The sequence below is a fragment of the Trichomycterus rosablanca genome, chromosome 22, assembly GCF_030014385.1.
Source record: "Trichomycterus rosablanca isolate fTriRos1 chromosome 22, fTriRos1.hap1, whole genome shotgun sequence".
Taxonomy (NCBI): Eukaryota; Metazoa; Chordata; class Actinopteri; order Siluriformes; family Trichomycteridae; genus Trichomycterus; species Trichomycterus rosablanca.
In genome coordinates, this window is record NC_086009.1 from 8,538,012 (window position 1) to 8,561,728 (window position 23,717).

General features: G+C 42.0%; 1 protein-coding gene across 1 annotated transcript in view; it reads right to left on the bottom strand.

The window, feature by feature from the left end:
• Nucleotides 1–23,717, bottom strand: part of crhr1 (corticotropin releasing hormone receptor 1) — a 138,399-nt gene that overhangs the window by 72,640 nt on the left and 42,042 nt on the right. The window contains exons 2-3 of the mRNA XM_063018456.1: nt 7,424–7,511; nt 1,428–1,481 (exon numbers count right to left, since the gene is read on the bottom strand). Coding sequence (XP_062874526.1) covers nt 1,428–1,481; nt 7,424–7,511 — 142 coding nt within the window. The remainder of the gene's footprint in view (nt 1–1,427; nt 1,482–7,423; nt 7,512–23,717) is intronic.

Sequence of the window (23,717 nt, forward strand, 5' to 3'; positions counted from 1 at the left end):
TTTCAATTCTTATTCTTAAAATGAATTGGGACCCTCTAAAACAAACAAATAAATAAATAAATGTTTTGGTGCTAATTTACAAATGTTTTTAATATTTTAATATGCTTAATATTTTATAATTTTAATATTTAAATGTTTTTAATATTTTATTTAATATTTTAATATTTTTAATAAATTTTAGTTGTAGTTCAGTTTTTCAATTAAATACCTCAAATAAATGCATAAATTAATAAATACACGAATAAATAAATAGTATGTTTTAGTGAATGCATTCTAGTTTACACATATTTTAATGAATTTTAGTTGTAGTTCAGTTGTTCAGACATTTTTTTTTATTCTTATTCTTGAGACAAGAATATGCCAGGAAAGCACCACCTGCCTGACTGCATTGTGCCTGTAAATTAAACTGTAAACTGTAAATTAAAGTGTAGGTTTGGTGATGGGTCTTTATTCTTCTACTGCTCTGATGTCTGGTTCCAACGTCAGTGTGTCCATTGTAGCTACTTATAATGGATGACCGGAGCTAGCATGGGCACTCTGGCCTGCCACTACACAGCCCCATATACAGAAGGGTTCAGCGCACCGTGTGTTATAACCAATTCACCTCATAACCAGTATTTAAGTTGTGCGATCTGAGGTACGGTAGCCCTTCTGTTGGTTTGTATGAGACGCCAAAGCCTGTACGCCCTCTGGCATAACTGGGCCTTGGTTACCCAACAACCTGATCAACCAATCGGACCATTGTTGGTGGCTACACACCATAGCTGTTTCATAGATACTTCAACTAGTTTGGTCATTACAATTTGGCCCTTATTATAGTAACTCAGGCCTGTCCATATTTGTTGCATTTAACCTGTGTACTATGAATAACTTCCAGCCCAACATTTCATATATGCACTATTGCTACCAAATGGGCATTGAGGTAGCCCTAATGTTTTGGCTGATTGGTATTTAGATTACACTAACCAACTTTGGGGTGAATTAGAATGTCAGTGCAGGACTTCATAAATTCTAAATTGCCTATAAATACAGTATGAATAAACACAAATTCCAACAAACAAACACATTAATGAAATGAAGATGAGCAGATAAAACATAAAATATCTCAGGTTCATCCTGTCTGCAATGAAATAAAAGTCAAAGTAAATGTAATGTTTTTTTTATTATTTACTTTTCCCATACTGTTCCAACTTTTTTCTGATTTGGGGTTGTATAATAAATATATATATTTTTATAAATAATAAAGCATGGGAGATAATGTTACCTGTTTGACAAAGATTATAGTACTTTATCAAGAGTAATTGTCAACTTTAAAAATTAAACAAGGTAATATTTTAATAAAACTGGTTTTAATGTTAGGTTATTTTTCACTTAAATACACTTTTAATAGCAAGGATGTTAGATGGGGGGGAAGGGGGAGGTCTTACCTGTTGTATTACTAGAGCTGAAGCTGGTCTGGTTCCACAGTATTAAAGTGCGTGCTGCAAAAGAAAACAAAAGTATATATTTATTTATTTATTTATTAGGATTTTAATGTCATGTTTTACACACTTTGGTAACATTCATGACAGGGCAGGTAGTTACTGGTTACACAATATTATATCACTTCAAGTTTTTAATGTGGGAGGAAACCCGAGCTCCTGGAAAGAAAACACAGGCATACATGGGGAGAACATGCAAACTCCACACAGAGAGGACCCGGACCGCTCCACCTGGGAATGTGACCCAGGACCTTCTTGCTGAGAGGCGTCAGTGCTACCCACTGAGCCACATATATATTTTACACATATATCAGCCATAACATTAAAACCACCTCCTTGTTTCTACACACACTGTCTATTTTATCAGCTCCACTTACCATATAGAAGCACTTTGTAGTTCTACAATTACTGACTGTAGTCCATCTGTTTCTCTGCATGCTTTGTTAGCCCCCTTTCATGCTGTTCTTAAATGGGAAGGACTCTCCCAGGACCACTCATACCAGCACAACACACACTAACACACCACCACCATGTCAGTGTCACTGCAGTGCTGAGAATGATCCACCACCCAAATAATACCTGCTCTGTAGTGGTCCTCGGAAAGTCCTGACCATTGAAGAATGGTGAAAGCAGGTTAAAAAAGTATGTGGAGAAACAGATGGACAACAGTCAGTAATTGTAGAACTACAAAGTGCATCTATATGGTAAGTGGAGCTGATAAAATGGACAGTGAGTGTAGAAACAAGGAGGTGGTTTTAATGTTATGGCTAATTGGTGTATATCATATTAAAAAATAGTTGAATTTTAAAGGTACATTAACACAAAATGAACTTGTACACAAACGCCCCCTTGTGGAGGCTTTACGATACATCTTGTAGACCACACAGGGAACAGATTGCCATTTTTATTAAGTAACTACAGTGGGGCCAAAAAGTATTTAGTCAGCCACTGATTGTGCAGGTTCTCCTACTTAGAAAGATGAGAGAGGTCTGTAATTTTCATCATAGGTACACTTCAACTATGAGAGACAAAATGAGAAAAAAAATCCAGGAAATCACATTGTGGGATTTTTAAAGAATTTTTTTGTAAATTATGGTGGAAAATAAGTATTTGGTCAATAACAAAAGTTCAACTCAATACTTTGTAACATAACCTTTGTTGGCAATGACAGAGGTCAAACGTTTCCTGTAAGTCTTCACCAGGTTTGCACACACTGTAGCTGGTATTTTGGCCCATTCCTCCATGCAGATCTCCTCTAGAGCAGTGATGTTTTGGGGCTGTCGCTGGGCAACACGGACTCCACAAATATTCTATGGGGTTGAGGTCTGGAGACTGGCTAGGCCTCTCCAGGACCTTGAAATGCTTTTTACGGAGCCACTGCTTCATTGCCCGAGTGGTGTGTTTGGGATCATTGTCATGCTGGAAGACCCAGCCACGTTCCATCTTCAATGCTCTCACTGATGGAAGGAGGTTTTGGCTTAAAATCTCACGATACATGGCCCTGTTCATTCTTTCCTTAACACGAATCAGTCGTCCTGTCCCCTCTCTCATCTTTCTAAGTAGGAGAACTTGCACAATCAGTGGCTGACTAAATACTTTTTGGCCCCACTGTATATTAGTATTGTGTTTCGTTTTGATCCATTGTTTGTGTTGCCAGGGTTGCAGTAAAAGTCAGAGGGATATTCCGCAACACCGGTTCCAAATGCGGCTCTGCTACTGGTCGACTGGGCGCCATCTAGTGGGCACAATTTGTCGCCATGTCTGCTGGGTGTGGAAAAGACCGGACTAAGTGGGTGGGGTCTGCAAACGCTGTGTAAGGACCCTGATTAGCAGACCGAGGCACCTGTGTAGAAAGTGAATGAGCCTCATGTGAGCACACGTCAGAGGGCGTGTGAGAAGCAATTTACCCTCCTTAATTTACCATTTTAATAACTTCACACTAGCATTTTGGACAGATTGGCATTGCCCCTCTTTGTCATGCCTTGAGCCATGACTTTAAAACATTCATTCATTTATTCTTTCATTCATATTCAGGCAGGAATACTATTAAACAGAACCCCGATCCACAGGAAACCCGAAACATCAGGTAATTCAGAACCCTGCATGCCACCGCTTTCTCCAAATGCTGTAGTTTGGGCCACGGTATTATGGATGAGTGGCGAGCAGCAGGAACAGATGGTGATGGTGCAGATGACTGAACACTGACACAGTGAGCACATAAAGTAAAGGAAACCACCGCAGTGTCATTGCCTGTCAGGATGTACAGAACAGAAGAGTAAAAGAGCAGACTGGTGCATTTTTAGTGAACCCTCACTGGAATTATGTAGTAGGGAGATGATGGTTTGGTCCTAAACGCCAAACTGTTTATGCTGGGACAAGGCTAACACACAAAGAGACACACTATGAGCATAGATCTCTAGGCTAAAGCTATGCTAGGCTACCAGCTAAACTAATGCTTAAAACCAACCATGACTTGGAAACACTCGTATCCCTAAACTATCAGAACACTAAACTAGATGAAACCAAGAATGCTAACCTCTAAGCTAAAGCTAAGCTAATGGCTAACAAGGATACACAGGGCAAGGAACTGTAGGAAAACCAGGACATAGTCAATGTGTTGTCTATTTTGTCTGAGTCAACAAGGACTAGGGTTATACCAATGCTGGGCTAGAACAAGAATCAAGGTTATACAAAGGCTAGGCTAAGACAAGGATGAAGGTATACAGTGGATCTAAAGGTATACACACACACAATGGCTAGGGTAAAACAAGGATCTAAATGTTATATATCACAAGGTTCTCAAGGTTATACTGTGGCTAGGCTAGAACAAGGAGCTCAATGTTATACCAAGGCTAGACTAGAACAAGGAGCTCAAAGGTATACTCTGGTTAGGCTAAAACAATTATCCCAAAGTTGTACCATGGCTACGCTAAAACAAGGATCTCAAGGATGTACCATGGCTACGCTAAAACCAGGATCTCAAGGTTTTACCATGGCTAGGCTAGAACAGGTTCACTAGGTTATGGCTAGGCTAATCAAAGTGGCTGACAAACAGGAGAAACTTATACACATGACAATCATTGGATAGCCGTGAACAGGTGGTGATCATAACCAAGAGGGCAAATCAGAAAGCAGGGGCGGAGACAGAGGGGTCATGGCACATAAACAAAGCACAGGAGTTATGTGTTCAGAAAGCCAGATGAAGCTGAAATCATGACAAATACATATATATAATTTATTGTATATAATACATTTTGTGGATAAAACAATCATTTGGAAAGGCAACCACATACTTCTGATCGTTTGTTAGTGAGGACATGGAAAAAAGAACATCAGCAGGAATTCTTTTCTACAAGGATTCTCTCTAAGCACATGGTGGTTTAATAAAAAATACAAATAAATAAATAATGAAAATAGATAAATAAATAAAATAAACAGTTCTGCTAGGGATTAGATCTGACCATACAGATAAAAAGTTGGGACGGGGGCAATTTAGGGCTATTAATGAAGTGAAAAAAACGAAATAATGATGTGATTCCAAACAGGTGATTGTAATCATGGTTTGGTACAAAAGCAGCATCCAGGAAAGGCTGAGTCTTTGAAGAGCAAAGATGATCAGAGGATCTCCAGTTTGTCCACAAATGTGTGAGAAAATGATTGAAATGTTTGAAAACAATGTTCCTCAAAGAAAGATTGGAAGGGATTTGCATATTTCTCCCTCTACAGTGCATAATATCATTAAACAATTCAAGGTTTATGGAGGATTCGATCCCTCAGACGGCACTGCATCAAGAACCGCCACTCAACAATAGCTGATAAAACCACATGGGTGAGGGATTACTTTGACAAACCTTTGTCAGGCACTACAATACAGAGTTACATGCACAAATGCCACTTAAAACTTTACTGTACAAAAAAGAAGCCTTATGTTAACCATGTCCAGAAGCGGCGTCGACTTCTCTGGGCTCGGAGGCATCTAGGATGGACCATCACACAGTGGAAACGTGTATTGTGGTCAGATGAATCAGCATTCCAGGTCTTTTTTGAAAAAAAAAATGGATGCCAAAGACGAAAAGGATCAGTGACAAATCCAAAAGTCAGGGTCTGTCATGGTATGGGGCTGTGTCAGTGCCCTTGGTAAAGGTAATTTACTCTTCTGTGATGCAGCATTAATGCAGAAAAGTACATTGAGATCTTAGAGCAACATGTGCTGCCTTCAAGACGTCATCTTTTCCAGGACGTCTATGCATTTTCTATATGCTGCACACAGGGTACGGGTACTGGACTGGCCTGCCTGCAGTCCGGACCTGTCCCCAATAGAGAACGTGTGGAACGTCGCTTGGTATCCTCGGTGCCAAAACGTCTTTTAAGTGTGGTGAAAAGGAATAGCAACATTACAAAGTGGTAAATGCTTTACTGTCCCAACTTTTTTTGGAATGTGTTGCAGGCCTGAAATGCAGGAATGAATGTTTATTAATAAATCTGTCTGTAATCAAATAAAAGTCAAAGTAAATGTAAGAAACTCATGAGGTAGGACATGAAGTTACTAAAACACTGCGGCTGTACAATGAGGGTTTGATTATTCAGCACCTGTAAAGCAGCTAGGAGAAAGTTCATAGTTTTGTTGTTAACATTGCTGGCAAGTAGTTACTGCTCGTTTGAGTTATTTATTTTCATCCCCTCTGTGTGTGTGTGTGTGTGTGTGTGTGTGTGTGTGTGTGTGTGTGTGTGTGTGTGTGTGTGTACTCATTATTTCACACGTATAGTTTCACTTGGCAGCCCCTTAACCCGCCACATAAAACATCTTGCCTGGCGGATTGTAGTAGCTGCAAACAGATTGTAATTAACTTCACTTTTACACAGTCGTCTAGCTTTGCACACCCGTACATGTGTGTGTAAAGTGTAACATCAGCTCTTTTTCTGTCAGCTGACATTTGGAAGACAGCTGTGTTTTCAGGGAGATGCTGGCACCTTATGTTGTGATGCATCATCCATGATAAGACTGCAGTCATAAGTACACATTAGTTTTGGAACCTATTACTGCTTTGATTTATAGAGATAATAGAGTTTTAGGTAGTAATCAAATAGATTTATGTGGCATCAATGTGTCATTCATCAAATGTAAAGCATACACAGATCAGTCATAACATTAAAACCACCTCCTTGTTTCTACACTCACTGTCCATATTATCAGCTCCACTTACCATATAGAAACACTACTGACTGTAGTCCATCTGGTTCTCTACATACTTTTTTAACCTGCTTTCACCCTGTTCTTCAATGGTCAGGACTCTGGTATGAGTGGATAAGACACAGCAATGCTGCTGGAGTTTTTAAACACCTCACTGTCCCTGCTGGCTTGAGAACAGTCCACCAACCAAAAATATATTCAGCCAGAAGGTCTAGAAGATGACCAACTCAAACAGCAGCAATAGATGTGCGATCGTCTCTACATCTGACTTTACATCTACAAGGTGGACCAGCTAGGTAGGAGTGTCTAATAGAGTGGACAGTGAGTGGACACGGTATTTAAAAACTCCAGGAGCGCTGCTGTGTCTGATCCACTCGTACCAGCACAACACACACTAACACACCACCACCATGTCAGTGTCACTGCAGTGCTGAGAATGATCCACCACCTAAATAATACCTGCTCTGTGGGGGTCCTGACCATTGAAGAACAGGTTGAAAGCAGGTTAAAAAGGTATGTAGAGAAACAGATGGACTACAGTCAGTAATTGTAGAACTACAAAATGCTTCTATATGGTAAGTGGAGCTGATGAAATGGACAGTGAGTGTAGAAACAAGGAGGTTGTTTTAATGTTATGGCTGATCAGTGTATATACTGTGCAAAATGTTTCTCCCAGCCTCTATGATTTAGTTAACATAAATATTAAAGAAGGGAAACAGGTTGGAGGTAAGCAGCAAGAGTGCACACTTACCTGTGAGGTTGGTGGTGAGCAACAGCAGGGTGTCACATGTCAGCTCGGCCGTGGCTCCAGAGATAAGTGTAATCCAGATGGAGAACACCTGTATGCAGGAAAAAGCACAATGAGCAGGACGTTATGATTAAATTGGTAGGTGTTTAACGTAAAAAGTAATGCTATTAAGTCCACAAAGTTGAATCAGTTCATCTGGACACAAGTTTGTTGTAGAGATACGTTCCGTCACTCAATCTGAATGACTTCAAGAAGTCATTCAGATTGAGTGACGGAACGTATCTCTACAACAAACTTGTGTCCAGATGAACTGATTCAACTTTGTGGATTTGTGTACCTGGATTATTGAGCATGCATCAACAGATAATGCTATTAAGATTACGTCACACTCCAAACACTGCTTATATTACTTACTGTATATACATACTCTTTTTTTCTTTTTTCTTTCATTTCTGTGTTTTATTTATTCATAAATTTTTTTTATTTAGTTAAGAACATCTTTTTTTTTTTTTTTTCTATTTTCCCCCAATTTTTCTCCCCTAATCTAGTCATGTAAAATTACCCTGACTACGCAGTCATACTGTATACTGATTCGACCCCTCACCGCTGACTGAGGACGCCTCTCAACTGACATACAGTGTATCACGAAAGTGAGTACACCCCTCACATTTCTGCAAATATTTCATTATATCTTTTCATGGGACAACACTATAGACATGAAACTTGGATATAACTTAGAGTAGTCAGTGTACAGCTTGTATAGCAGTGTAGATTTACTGTCTTCTGAAAATAACTCAACACACAGCCATTAATGTCTAAATAGCTGCAACATAAGTGAGTACACCCCACAGTGAACATGTCCAAATTGTGCCCAAATGTGTCGTTGTCCCTCCCTGGTGTCATGTGTCAAGGTCCCAGGTGTAAATGGGGAGCAGGGCTGTTAAATTTGGTGTTTTGGGTACAATTCTCTCATACTGGCCACTGGATATTCAACATGGCACCTCATGGCAAAGAACTCTCTGAGGATGTGAGAAATAGAATTGTTGCTCTCCACAAAGATGGCGTGGGCTATAAGAAGATTGCTAACACCCTGAAACTGAGCTACAGCATGGTGCCCAAGGTCATACAGCGGTTTTCCAGGACAGGTTCCACTCGGAACAGGCTTCGCCAGGGTCGACCAAAGAAGTTGAGTCCACGTGTTCGGCGTCATATCCAGAGGTTGGCTTTAAAAAATAGACACATGAGTGCTGCCAGCATTGCTGCAGAGGTTGAAGACGTGGGAGGTCAGCCTGTCAGTGCTCAGACCATACGCCGCACACTGCATCGACTCGGTCTGCATGGTCGTCATCCCAGAAGGAAGCTGACGCACAAGAAAGCCAGCAAACAGTTTGCTGAAGACAAGCAGTCCAAGAACATGGATTACTGGAATGCCCTGTGGTCTGACGAGACCAAGATAAACTTGTTTGGCTCAGATGGTGTCCAGCATGTGTGGCGGCACCCTGGTGAGAAGTACCAAGACAACTGTATCTTGCCTACAGTCAAGGAGGTGGTGGTAGCATCATGGTCTTGGGCTGCATGAGTGTTGCTGGCACTGGGGAGCTGCAGTTCATTGAGGGAAACATGAATTCCAACATGTACTGTGACATTCTGAAACAGAGCATGATCCCCTCCCTTCGAAAACTGGGCCTCATTGCAGTTTTCCAACAGGATAATGACCCCAAACACAACCTCCAAGATGACAACTGCCTTGCTGAGGAAGCTGAAGGTAAAGGTGATGGACTAAACCCAATTGAGCACCTGTGGCGCATCCTCAAGTGGAAGGTGGAGGAGTTCAAGGTGTCTAACATCCACCAGCTCCGTGATGTCATCATGGAGGAGTGGAAGAGGATTCCAGTAGCAACCTGTGCAGCTCTGGTGATTCCATGCCCAGGAGGGTTAAGGCAGTGCTAGATAATAATGGTGGTCACACAAAATATTGACACTTTGGGCACAATTTGGACATGTTCACTGTGGGGTGTACTCACTTATGTTGCCAGCCATTTAGACATTAATGGCTGTGTGTTGAGTTATTTTCAGAAGACAGTAAATCTACACTGCTATACAAGCTGTACACTGACTACTCTAACTTATATCCAAGTTTCATGTCTATAGTGTCGTCCCATGAAAAGATATAATAAAATATTTGCAGAAATGTGAGGGGTGTACTCACTTTTGTGATACACTGTACGCCCCCTCCGGCACGTACAGTCAGTACAGACTGCATTTTTCACCCACGCGAGTCGAGTTCATACACTTGACGGGCACCGTGTATGGAGGGCCACACCCCCATCGGCATTATTCCTCAGCCCTGTGCAGGCGCCATCAGTCAGCCAGCAGGGGCCGCAGTCGCACCAGTTATGGGGACCCATGATCCGGCAATCGTTGTTCATGCTGCCGCCCAGCCCAGTCGGAAAGGCAGAGCTGGGATTCGATACGATGTATTCGAAACCCCAACTCTGGTGCGCTAGCGTACTTCAGCAGTGCGCCACCTGAGCGGCAACAACATCTATTTTTTGTTAGCGAGCAAACTAGCAAACTGTTGAGTCTTTCGAATGCTGTTTATTCATACTTGTGATATGTAGCGTATTGCGCTAGGACGAGACAAGAGGGGTGGACACGCGCAGAGATGTATAAACAAAGTTTAATGATAAACAAAACACAAGAAAGGGTACACAAGACGAGACACAAACACACAACCTATGCTAAATGCTAAGCTTACTGCTAATGCTAAACTAAACACACATGGAATCTGACTAGACTATACTAAACCCTAAGCTAAGCTAAGCCGTACACACTAACACAAAAACTAACAAAACAGGAACTAGACAATCCTCACTAAACAAGACTTTATACTAGAAACATAAACCAGAACATCAACAAAACATGAACAAGACTAACACTAAATGAGGCTTCTGAGCATGAGCATGAGCATGAGCATGAGCATGAGCATGAGCATGAGCATGAGCATGAGCATGAGCATGAGCATGAGCATGAGCATCAAAATCCTGACAAAGTCAAACCACGCCAAATTAAAATAGTCTCCGCTGACTGATCCACAGCTGCACCCTTATATGCCATGAGCAATCTACCTGGGATGAGGTGCAGCTGTGGATAATCAGCAGAAGACCTATCATGATGAAGGGGGTCAGCCTGACGCTTGAAACTCTTCACCATGTGCTCCTGGAGAAAGGGGCATGGCACACAAACATTCTCCAGAAGCACAGCGGTCTAATTTGTGACATGATACAGCTGATTTGATTAAACTGTTTTTAATCAAGATATTTAATTACAAATAAAAATCCAAAACAAACGTCAGTTATTCACAAATAAAAACAATATAAAGACATAATTTTTTATTTATTTATTTATCTTTGGTTTATTTTTTTACACATCCCAGTCCCCAAAAATTACACTGGTGTGTTTATCACTGTGTTATGTCTCCTTTTATTTTTATTTATTTATTTTTTAATAGTATAGAATTATTTGGAATACTCTAAATCTTTTATTAATGTTATGGACTGTAAATTTGTTTGCATATTTTTTTTTCCCTCCCAATCTAGTCGTATCCAATTACCCGTTTGCATTACGCTTCCTCTCTACCGATGTTGATCTCCACTGCTGCTTGAGGAGAGCGAGACTGACACACGCCCCCTCCGACACGTGTGCAGTAGCCGACTGCATCTTTTCACCTGCACGAGGCGAGTTCATATGCGGATCAGCTTTGTGTACCGAGAGCCACACCCTGATTAATGCGATATTTCCTCAATCAGCCAGCAGAGGTCGTACTTGCATCAGTTATGACGAATCCCTGTCTGGCTCCCACCCTGTATGAACAACAAGCCAATCGTTGTTCATGTAGCCGCCCAGCTCAGCCGTACGGCAGAGTTCTACAAGCATAAAATTAGTAATTAGCATCTATTTACGAATACACTGAATACAAACACGCCCTGTTTTAAATGAACTACATGTAATAAGCATTTCACAGCATCTCTACTTTCTGTTTTTATTCACATTTTACCTTCCGTCTTATTTATTTTGAATTCCAGTCATACATTAGCAAGAACTTTCAAAAGTTTAACAGCAGACCTTTAATAGTTCAGCAGTTTGATGTTTGATGTGGTCCGTGTCCCTGAGATGTCAGCATCTTCATAAAATAAAGGGCGTTTTTATGGGTGTCTGACAGAACCTGATATGTCACTCTTAATGTAATAAAACTTCCAGAAGCACTGAGCCCTATAATTTGCTCTACAAGGGCAAACCTGGCGTGATAAATTGACATATCAGTATTTTCAGGGCTCCTGAGCGATCGAATGTCAACTGTGATCTGTACTCTGCTGTGCTGGACTCCTCAACATATTAACAGTTTGTCAGCACTGTGTACTAATTCATGATGTGCAACATGACCAGATTGCAGCACCAGCATCTTTGGTTGAGCAAACGTGCACCCCCAACGACCCCTTTGCATTGTAAATAAGACAATGATTCATATACACTGATCAGCCATAACATTAAAACCACCTCCTTGTTTCTACACTCACTGTCCATTTTATCAGCTCCACTTACCATATAGAAGCACTTTGTAGTCCTACAATTACTGACTGTAGTCCATCTGTTTCTCTGCATGCTTTGTTAGCCCGCTTTCATGCTGTTCTCCAACGGTCAGGACTCTCCCAGGACCACTACAGAGCAGGTATTATTTGTGTGGTGGATCATTCGTGTTAGTGTGTGTTGTACTGGTATGAGTGGATAAGACACAGCAGCGCTGCTGGAGTTTTAAACACCTCACTGTCACTGCTGGACTGAGAACAGTCCACCAACCAAAAATATCCAGCCAACAGCGCCCCGTGGGCAGCGTCATGTGACCACTGATGAAGATCTAGAAGATGACCAACTCAATCAGCAGCAATAAATAAGCGATCGTCTCTGACTTTACATCTACAAGGTGGACCATCTAGGTAGGTGTGTCTAATAGAGTGGACAGTGAGTGGACACGGTATTTAAAAACTCCAGCAGTGCTGCTGTGTTTGATCCACTCATACCAGCTCCTATCACCCCAATTCTTTATCAACTACACTGGCTACCTGTCCCACTTCGTATTCAATTTTTAGTTTTACTGCTAACATACAAATCCCTCAATGGTCTGGCCCCGGTTTACTTATCAGAACTACTACACGCATATTCCCCTTTACGAACACTTAGGTGCTCGGATACTGGTCTCTTGTCTGCTCCAAAATTTAGATTAGTTACTGTTGGTGGTAGATCATTCAGTGTCATGGCCACAAAACTTTGGAATGCCTTACCACAAACTCTCCACCTCTGCTATTCATTTACTTCATTTAAAACTCAGCTAAAAACCTACCTTTTGTCTTAGTACTTCCTCTCTCCCCCTTTGTCCTAAGTGTCCCCCCCCCCCCCCCCCCCCCCTTTTAATTTGATTTGTATTACGATATGCATGTAAAGTGACCTTGGGTATAAGAAAGGCGCTATATAAATAAAACATTATTATTATTATTATTATTAATAAATTCAGCTAGCATTGGTACATTATAAACTTAAAAGAATTGAAATTTGCTGCTTAAAGAGCAGCAAACGTCCTTAAGAAATTGAAAAGCAACTTTTAATACAATGTTTTAAGTCTGCATTTAAAGATAAGCTGCATTTAAACATGAATTTTTGATCTTTTGGAAGTGAAAGCATCACATCACACCGTGTTCTGATTCTAAATTAAATCAAATGGAGTACATAATAAGCTGCACTTTCAACACTTCAATCTTTTATTTATTCCTTTTTTGCACAGACGTCTAAGAAATAAAAAGGTTTTTTGTACAGAATGCACAAAGTACATGGCGTTCTGGGTAATGCTTTACACTTATTAGAAAATAGATCATGGATTTTCAAGAATAAATGTTATTTTACTTAGAAATCTCAGGTCCCTTATGTCTGTTCAACAAACTGTTGTTTGTAAGAATTAAATACATGGAACACTGGTCCCTTTGCCAAGACCCATTGTAGTCATCGTTTGCTAAACAAGAAGCTGTTGGGGCAAAGGGATCAAAGGTGTCAGATATTGAGCAAGCATTGGTACTTAGAGGCTGCTGCACTAAGACCACTGACCAAGATAAATCATTTTCTTGAGAAAACCATGAAAAGAAACTAAAATAAATACGCTTAAAGCTTAAGAAATGAGTAAGAAACAAGAAACCAAAGAAATAAAAAACAAGCAACCCACATCAAAGCTGGAGCAGCAGTTATAGATCAATAAAGATATGAGGCACTAGCTGACAAATGGTAAAAGCATGAGACACTTGCCTAAGCCCCAGGAATGAGAGCACAAAGAGAAAAAATCTGAAAGCACAGGAAGACTCAAAAAAGAAGCAAAAGAACACTTGGGTGTAATTTAAACAACTACTCAGTCCACTGGCAAGTTACAGCCTAGAAGCTTTCTGGAAGTAGCAACTAAAGAGCTTGAGAACTCTCTAAGAAAACAGGTAGCAACTAAAAACTCGGGGATTCTGCAAGTAAACAGGTAGTAACTAAAGGACTCAGGGACTCTGCAAGTAACACATAGGAACTAAAGAATTTGAGGACTCTGTAAGTAACCGGTAGCAACTAAAGAACTCCGGGACACAGCAAGTGAGGTTCTTTAGACTTAGCAAGTAAACAGGTAGCAACGGGAGTACTTGAGGACTCTGCAAGTAAACAGGTAGCAACTAGAGAACTCAGAGATGCTGCAAGAAACGGGTAGCAACCAAAGAAGTCAGGGACTCGGCAAGTAAACAGGTAGCAGCTTAAGAACTCAAGGACTTGGCAAGTAAACAGGTAGCAGCTTAAGAAGTCAAGGACTCGGCAAGTAAACAGGTAGAAACTAAAGAACTCAGGGACTCGGCAAGTAAACAGGTAGCAACTAGAGAACTCTGGGACTCAGCAAATAAACAGGTAGCAGCTTAAGAACTCAAGGACTCGGCAAGTAAACATGGAGAAACTACAGAAAAAGCAGTAGCAACTAAATAACTCAGGGACTCGGCAAGTAAACCGGTAGCATCTAAAGAACTCAGGGACTCTGCAAGTAAACAGGTAGCAACTAAAGAACTTGAGAACTCAGTAAGTAAACAGGTAGCAACTAAATAACTCAAGAAAAAGGCAAGAAGACAGGTAGCAACCAAAGAACTAAAGAACTAGGCAAGAAAACAGGTAACAACTTAAGAACTCTGGGACTCTGCAAGAAAACAAGTAGCAACTAAAGAACTCAGGGACTCTGCAAGAAAACAAGTAGCAACTAAAGAACTCAGGGACTCTGCAAAAAAACAAGTAGCAACTAAAGAACTCAGGGACTCTGCAAGAAAACAAGTAGCAACTAAAGAACTCAGGGACTTGGCAAGAAAACAAGTAGCAACTAGAGTACTTGAGAACTCTAAGTAAACAGGTAGCAACTAAAGAACTCAAGTACTCAGTACCTGAACAAGTAGCAACTAAAGAACTCAGGGACACTAAGTAAACAGGTAACAACTTAAGAACTGTGGTACTTGACAAGTAAACCGGTAGAAACTAAAAAACTCTGGGACTTTACGCCAGATGTCTTCTAAAAAGTTCCAGCTTTGACTCATCAGTCCACATACTGTTATATAAAACACTCTTAGGGGTCATCTAGATGTTTTCCGAAAAATGCAAGATGAACCTTTGTGTTATTTTTGGTCGGCAGTAGTTTGTGCCTTGCAACTGTCCCATAGATAAAATTTTTGAACAATGTCTTTGTTATTGCGGAATCGTGTATATTGACCTTAACTGAGGCAAATGAGGCCTGAAGTTCATTAGATGTTCTTTACAGTCCATAGCAACAATTTGGGGAAGATCATTTTCCAATTCAGCAAAGTTTAACAACGTTGGCTTGGACTTCAAAGAACCTTGATCTCAAACACAGTGAACACCTTTGGGATACATCAGTGCCTAACCTAAGACAATCTGCACAGACTAAATGGCTGCAAATTCTCACAGATGGAAAGTCTGCACACCCCTTTCACCTTCTCCACGTTTTATTACATTACAGACTCATGGTGTCAAGGCACAGATCTGGAGAAGGGTACTGAAAAATTGCTGCAGCTTTACAGGTCCCAAAGAGCACAGTGGCCACCATCATTCATAAATGGAAGAAGTTTGGAACCACCAAAAATCTTCCTTGACCTGGTCGCCCGGCCAAACTGAGCCATCGGGGAAGACGGGCCTTGGCCAGGGAGGTGAGCAGGAACCCGAGGGTCACTCTGACAGAGCTCCAGCGTATCCTTGTGGAGATGGGAGAAGCTATCAGAAGATCAACTATCCAGGCAGCACTCCACAAATCACGTCTTATGGTAGAGTGGCCAGACGGAAGGCACTCCTTAGTAAAAGGCACATGACAGCCCGCTTGAGGACTCTCAAACCAGAAGAAACAAGATTCTTTGGTCTGATTAAACCAAAATTGATCCCAAGCGTCACATCTGGAGGAAACCAGGCACTGCTCATCACCTGGCTAATGCCATCCCTACAGTGAAGCATGGTGGTGGCAGCATCATGATGTGGGGATGTTTTTCAGCAGCGGGACCGGGGCGACTAGTCCTGATAGAGGGAAAGATGAATGCAGCTAAGTACACCAAGATCCTTGAAGAAAACCTGCTCCAGAGCACTCTGGACCTCAGACTGTGGTGAAGGTTTACCTTCCAACATGACAACGACCGAAGCACACAGCCAAGAGAACAAAGGTCTGTAAATGTCCTGGAGTGGCCCAGCCAGAGCCCAGACCTGAATCCGACAGACCATCTGTGGAAGGAGCTGAAAATGGCTGTGTACCTACGTTCCACATCCAACCTGACGGAGCTTGCAAGGATATGCCAAGTGGAATGGGCAAAATGTCCAGAAACAAGTGTGCCAAGCTCATAGCTTCTTTCCCAAGACGCAATGAAGCTGTTATTGCTGCCAAAGGTGCGCCGCTGGGATCTAGGGTTAGAATCCCCAGCTGTGCTGTCGGTTGCACGTCTACATACACACATGATTGACTAAAATCAGAAGGGGTGGCCCAGTCCCTGCGATAGATTGGCATCCTGTTCTACTGGATGTGTTACTGCATTGCACCCAATGATTGTAGTAAAGCTACAATAAAGCCGGACCCACCCCCCACAAAAAAGCCATGGTACACTTATTCTAATTGGGTAAAGACAGACACTGGTGTGTGGTCAGCTTTTGAGGACGTGCAGAAAAAATGATCCTGCCAGCAGCTTTTTAATGTTTAATCCTTCCCTTACAATAGGCCCTAACATGCAAGCACACCACAAACATGCCAGAGCCGCTAGCTTAGCCTGCTTCTGGGAGAAAAAAAGAGTGATTGGCAGAAGCCCGGGGCTCTTAGTTCTAAAGTTATAACACATCAGGGTCTGGATTATTCTACTGGGCTAGGGCTTCCAGTAAAGAGCCTGGCATCCAAGAGGCAGAACTGCTAAGAATTTGGTTTTGAACCCCTGGCATAAAAGCTGTCACAATCGCTTAGGGTCATCTGACAATACCGTTCATGTTGGATGGAGTTAAGTCAAACAGACTATCAAAACTGTAGGGAGAGCATAGCATACCCCCCCTTCCCCCCATACATCAGCAGCTCCTCCAGGCCTGCCCTGCCAACCACACAGCATCTGTGTGCAGCCTCCTTTCCTCTGGAGGGTTTTATCCATTTACCATGATGAGGAAAAGCCTCGGCTTCAGACTTAAAAAGATATGAAAGCTAGTAAATTATCCTCACCTCATCTCGGTGTTAATGCCAGTTCTGTTCTAATTCAGCTATTTGCGGGGTAAATTGCATTCTGGGGGGCTGATTCAGCTCATTACACACGTTGGAATGTATCCTAACTGCGGGTTCTCCAGCCAGCCGATATGATGGTGTGCAGACAGTGTTTAAAAAGTGCCGAGAACTTTGCACAATTGGAGACTTTATTAGTTTAGAAAATATTGCTTTCGAGAAGCTCACAAAGAAAGAAGAAATGTTACTGGTTTTTAAATACTGCAGTAAAACTGTATGGTACAATGCAGGGTAAAACAAGTATGCTGCTTTTGTTTTTGTGATAAAATATATTTCCAAGGCAATTATAACATTATGATCACCTTCCTAATATTGTGTTGGTCCCCCTTTTGCTCCCAAAACTGACCCGTCGAGGCATGGACTTCACTAGACCCTTAAATATGTGCTGTGGTGTGATCCTTTAACTCCTGTAAGTAGTGATGTGGGGTCTCCATGGATAAGACTTGCTTATCCAGCACATCCCACAGATGCTCGTTTGGATTGAGATCTGGGGAATTTGGAGGCCAAGTCAACACCTCAAACTCATTGTTGTGCTCCTCAAACAGTCTCGCTCTCCTCAATCAGGAGTGGAGATCAGCATCAGTAGAGGAAGCGTAATGCAATCAGGTAATTGGACCTCAGAATTGATGCAATTACGACCTCTGCTGGCTGGCTGATGGTGCCTGCACAGAGTCGAGGAATAATGCGTTGATCAGGGTGTGGCTCTCCGTACACAAAGCTGATCCGCATATGAACTCGCCTCGTGCAAGTGAAAAGATGCAGTCGGCCACTAAGTCAGTCTCGCTCTCCTCAATCAGGAGTGGAGATCAGCATCAGTAATTGACTAGACTAGGAGGGAAAACACTTTGATCTTATCTGTTTTAACTTTCTTTCTTCTTTCATTAAGATGCTAAACAGATGAGAATACATACGCCACTAGTACACTATGTTCTGGTACATCACTCCATTTTTGTTTCAATTAAATCAAAGTATAATCTGACTGTTGTTTTGATACGTCCCACACACATCTTTGTGCATCTTTTTTTCTGGTCTAGCAGAAAACATTTTTTTTTGAATGGTCTAGAAATGAAGATAATTATCACTTCTGTCTTACATTCCATACTGTTAATTTGAGAGTATGTTGTGATACCGTGTGGGTGCACCCACCCCCGGGATAATTTGTAGTTCTGTGAACTTCCCACTTACAAATTATTACATCATTTGTACTGACGAGAATGTTTTAAGCTCTTACTGTTCAAGTGTTGCTTAATCATTCTGTCCCTGAGACTTTCTGAAAGCTCTTATACCATAAGTGCTATTCATAACGTAGATCGTTCCCAACCAGTGGATACATGTGCAATTTGCATACGATTTGTTTTAATCAATATCTGAAGTTGATTTATTATGTAACTCTAAGATTTATAGAGTATCTACATTTTTAATGTAGTGACTGAATACCTTTCCTAACAAATGTGTGAGAAAATGATTGAAATGTTTAAAAACAATGTACCTCAGAGAAAGATTGGAAGGTATTTGCATGTTTCTCCCTCTACAGTGCATAATATCAATAAATGATTCAAGGAATCAAGAGGAATTTCAGTGCATAAAGGCCAAGAGCGCAAGCTTAAGCTGAACGCCCGTGATCTTCCATCCCTCAGACGGCACTGCATCAAGAACCGCCACTCAACAATAGCTGATATAACCACATGGGTGAGGGATTACTTTGGCAAACCTTTGTCAAGCACTACAATACAGAGTTACATGCACAAATACCACTTAAAACTTTACTGTACAAAAAAGAAGCCTTATGTTAACCAGAAGCGGCGTCAACTTCTCTGGGCTCGGAGGCATCTAGGATGGACCATTACACAGTGGAAACGTGTATTGTGGTCAGATGAATCAGCATTCCAGGTCTTTTTTGGATAAAGTGGATGCCGTGTGCTCCGGACCAGAGATGAAAAGGACCATCCAGACTGTTATCTGCAACAAGTCCAAAAGCCAGGGTCTGTCACGGTATGGGGTGTTTCAGTGCCCTTGGCAAAGGTCATTTACACTTCTGTGATGGCAGCATTAATGCAGAAAAGTACATTGAGATCTTAGAGCAACATGTGCTGCCTTCAAGACGTCGTCTGTTCCAGGGACGTCCATGCATTTTTCAAGACAATGCAAAACCACATGCTGCACACATTACAAAGACATGGCTGAGGAAGAAGAGAGTACGGGTACTGGACTGGCCCGCCTGCAGTCCTGACCTGTCCCCAAAAGAGAATGTGAGGAGAATTTTCAAACCAAAAAGTCACAACGACGACCCCGTACTGTTGCACATCTATTTTGGGACCAAATAAAAGCTGAAACACTAAATCGCTTGGTATCCTCGGTGCCAAAACGTCTTAAGTGTGGTGAAAAGGAATGGCAGCATTACAAAGTGGTATATGCTTTACTGTCCCAACTTTTGGAATGTGTTGCAGGCCTGAAATGAAATGAAGTTGACCAGACAAAAAATTTAATATCTCAGGTTCATCCTGTCTGCAATGTAATAAAAGTCATTATTTGCATTAGTGTCATTACAGCCCTGTGAATGGTCTACCACATGATGGTCCAGGGGAGCTAAAAGGCAAACATTCTTAAACAGGATTAACAAATATTTTGAATAAAATGCTCCCTGTGCTGTCAGTGTCAAGAGACAAGCCACAGCACGTCAAATTCAGAGATACAGATGTTGAGAAATGAGATCTGCGAGCTTTGAGTCTTGGTATTTACTGTGTGTCTGTAAGAAAAGTCAAATATAATGGTGATTGTCTACCTACGATCTCTCAAACCCATACAGCAAAGTTACAGACACTGGTTTCTTCACAATCTATTAGGGATTGATGTAAGAATGCCTAGAAATCTGGGGGAGAGGTCTGTGTGAGACTTTTTCTTCTGATGAAAGTGATGCAGGCCGCCCACGTTCGGCAGACGTGGCCTTTGCACCTCACCACAGATTTAATGGTGGAGGTGGTGGCCCAGTGTGCTGTGCTGAAAGTATATTCTTCCCATGTTCTCACCAGGAAATATAATTAATTGCAGTTTTGTACTTCGGTGATGTGTGTAAAAGTTCTGCGAACGTACTGGATTTGCTAGCATTTCCCACACACACATCTGTACATCAGCCATAACGTTAAAACCACCTTCTTGTTTCTACACTTACTGTCCATTTAATCAGCTCCACTTACCATATAGAAGCACTTTCTGTAGTTCTACAATTACTGACTGTAGTCCATCTGAATATGGCATTCTAGGATCTCTGACTGCTGTAGACGCAGTGGCGTAACTAGGAGCTCATGGGCCCCAGTGCAAAAAAAAAAAATTGGGGGCCCCCTCAACAAATTTTTCCCCAAGATCTTGTATTGATGATGGAAGATTTGGACCACTGCGCAAAGTCTTCTCCAGCACATCCCAAAGATTCTCAATGGGGTTCAGGTCTGGACTCTGTGGTGGCCAATGTGATGATTCATGCTCCCTGAACCACTCGTTCACAATCTGAGCCCAATGAATCCTGGCATTGTCATCTTGGAATATGCCCATGCCATCAGGGAAGAAAAAAAATCCATTGATGGAATAACCTGGTGGTTCAGTATATTCAGGTAGTCAGCTGACCTCATTCTTTGGGCACATAACGTTGCTGAACCTAGACCTGACCGACTGCAGCAACCCCAGATCATAGCACTGCCCCCACAGGCTTGTACGGTAGGCACTAGGCATGATGGGTGCATCACTTCAGCCGCCTCTCTTCTTACCCTGATGCGCCCATCACTCTGGAACAGGGTAAATCTGGACTCATCAGACCACATGACCTTCTTCCATTGCTCCAGAGTCCAATCTTTATGCTCCCTAGCAAATTGAAGCCGTTTTTGCCGGTTAGTCTCACTGACAAGTGTTTTTCTTAAGGCTACACAGCTGTTTAGTCCCAATCCCTCGAGTTCCCTTCGCATTGTGCATGTGGAAATGCTCTTACTTTCACTATTAAACATTTCCCTGAGTTCTACTGGAGTTTTTCTACCATTTGATTTCACCAAACGTTTAAGTGATCGCCGATCACGATCATTCGAGATTTTTTTCTGACCACATTCCTTCCTCGAAGATGATGTTTCCCCACCGTCCTTCCACTTTTTAATAATGTGTTGGACAGTTCTCAACCTGATTTTAGTAGTTTCAGCAATCTCCTTAGATGTTTTCTCTACTTGACGCGTGCCAATAATTTGACCCTTCTAAAACAGATGAACATCTTTTCCATGACCGCAGGATGTGTCTTTCGACATGGTTGTTTAACAAATGAGAAGCTACTCACTGCATCAGTTAGGGTTAAATAACTTGTTGCCAGCTGAAACATAATCACCCATGCAGTAATTATCCAATTATACTCTTACCTATTATTTGCTTAGTTAAATCCAGGTGGTGATTTAAATCCTTTTTTTTTGGTCCAAATATACAGTGTATCACAAAAGTGAGTACACCCCTCACATTTCTACAAATATTTCATTATATCTTTTCATGGGACAACACTATAGACATGAAACTTGGATATAACTTAGAGTAGTCAGTGTCCAGCTTGTATAGCAGTGTAGATTTGCTGTCTTCTGAAAATAACTCAACACACAGCCATTAATGTCTAAATAGCTGGCAACATAAGTGAGTACACCCCACAGTGAACATGTCCAAATTGTGCCCAAATGTGTCGTTGTCCCTCCCTGGTGTCATGTGTCAAGGTCCCAGGTGTGAATGGGGAGCAGGGCTGTTAAATTTGGTGTTTTGGGTACAATTCTCTCATACTGGCCACTGGATATTCAACATGGCACCTCATGGCAAAGAACTCTCTGAGGATGTGAGAAATAGAATTGTTGCTCTCCACAAAGATGGCCTGGGCTATAAGAAGATTGCTAACACCCTGAAACTGAGCTACAGCATGGTGGCCAAGGTCATACAGCGGTTTTCCAGGACAGGTTCCACTCGGAAAAGGCTTCGCCAGGGTCGACCAAAGAAGTTGAGTCCACGTGTTCGGCGTCATATCCAGAGGTTGGCTTTAAAAAATAGACACATGAGTGCTGCCAGCATTGCTGCAGAGGTTGAAGACGTGGGAGGTCAGCCTGTCAGTGCTCAGACCATACGCCGCACACTGCATCAACTCGGTCTGCATGGTCGTCATCCCAGAAGGAAGCTGACGCACAAGAAAGCCAGCAAACAGTTTGCTGAAGACAAGCAGTCCAAGAACATGGATTACTGGAATGCCCTGTGGTCTGACGAGACCAAGATCAACTTGTTTGGCTCAGATGGTGTCCAGCATGTGTGGCGGCGCCCTGGTGAGAAGTACCAAGACAACTGTATCTTGCCTACAGTCAAGCATGGTGGTGGTAGCATCATGGTCTTGGGCTGCATGAGTGTTGCTGGCACTGGGGAGCTGCAGTTCATTGAGGGAAACATGAATTCCAACATGTACTGTGACATTTTGAAACAGAGCATGATCCCCTCCCTTCGAAAACTGGGCCTCATGGCAGTTTTCCAACAGGATAACGACCCCAAACACAACCTCCAAGATGACAACTGCCTTGCTGAGGAAGCTGAAGGTAAAGGTGATGGACTAAACCCAATTGAGCACCTGTGGCGCATCCTCAAGTGGAAGGTGGAGGAGTTCAAGGTGTCTAACATCCACCAGCTCTGTGATGTCATCATGGAGGAGTGGAAGAGGATTCCAGTAACAACCTGTGCAGCTCTGGTGAATTCCATGCCCAGGAGGGTTAAGGCAGTGCTGGATAATAATGGTGGTCACACAAAATATTGACACTTTGGGCACAATTTGGACATGTTCACTGTGGGGTGTACTCACTTATGTTGCCAGCTATTTAGACATTAATGGCTGTGTGTTGAGTTATTTTCAGAAGACAGTAAATCTACACTGCTATACAAGTTGTACACTGACTACTCTAAGTTATATCCAAGTTTTATTTCTATAGTGTTGTCCCATGAAAAGATATAATAAAATATTTGCAGAAATGTGAGGGGTGTACTCACTTTTGTGATACACTGTATATTGGTCTAGTAACGTTAAGCAGGTTACACAGATTCCCAAAATCCCTTGCTGTGCACTCACTGTATATTTTGATATCAGTATTCTGATATTGTCTTTCTGTTATTTAAATATTTTACTTAACGAAATTATTGTCGTGTTTTTACTTTCCTTATCGCCGCACTTTACCGCTAGCATTAGCCACTTGCTACTAGAGGGTCATATACAAAACTAACTGCAGAACGTCCGAACGCACATGTGTAAACCGGGTGCTGCATTCTGATTGGCTGAGCTGAAAGTCATTCGCATAACGCCGCTACAATATTGTAATATAATAATAACAACCTAGCGAGTGCAGCCAATGAGTGCGGTGGGGGTTGAGTGGCCCCACGCCACGGGCCCCAGTGCACCTGCCCCCC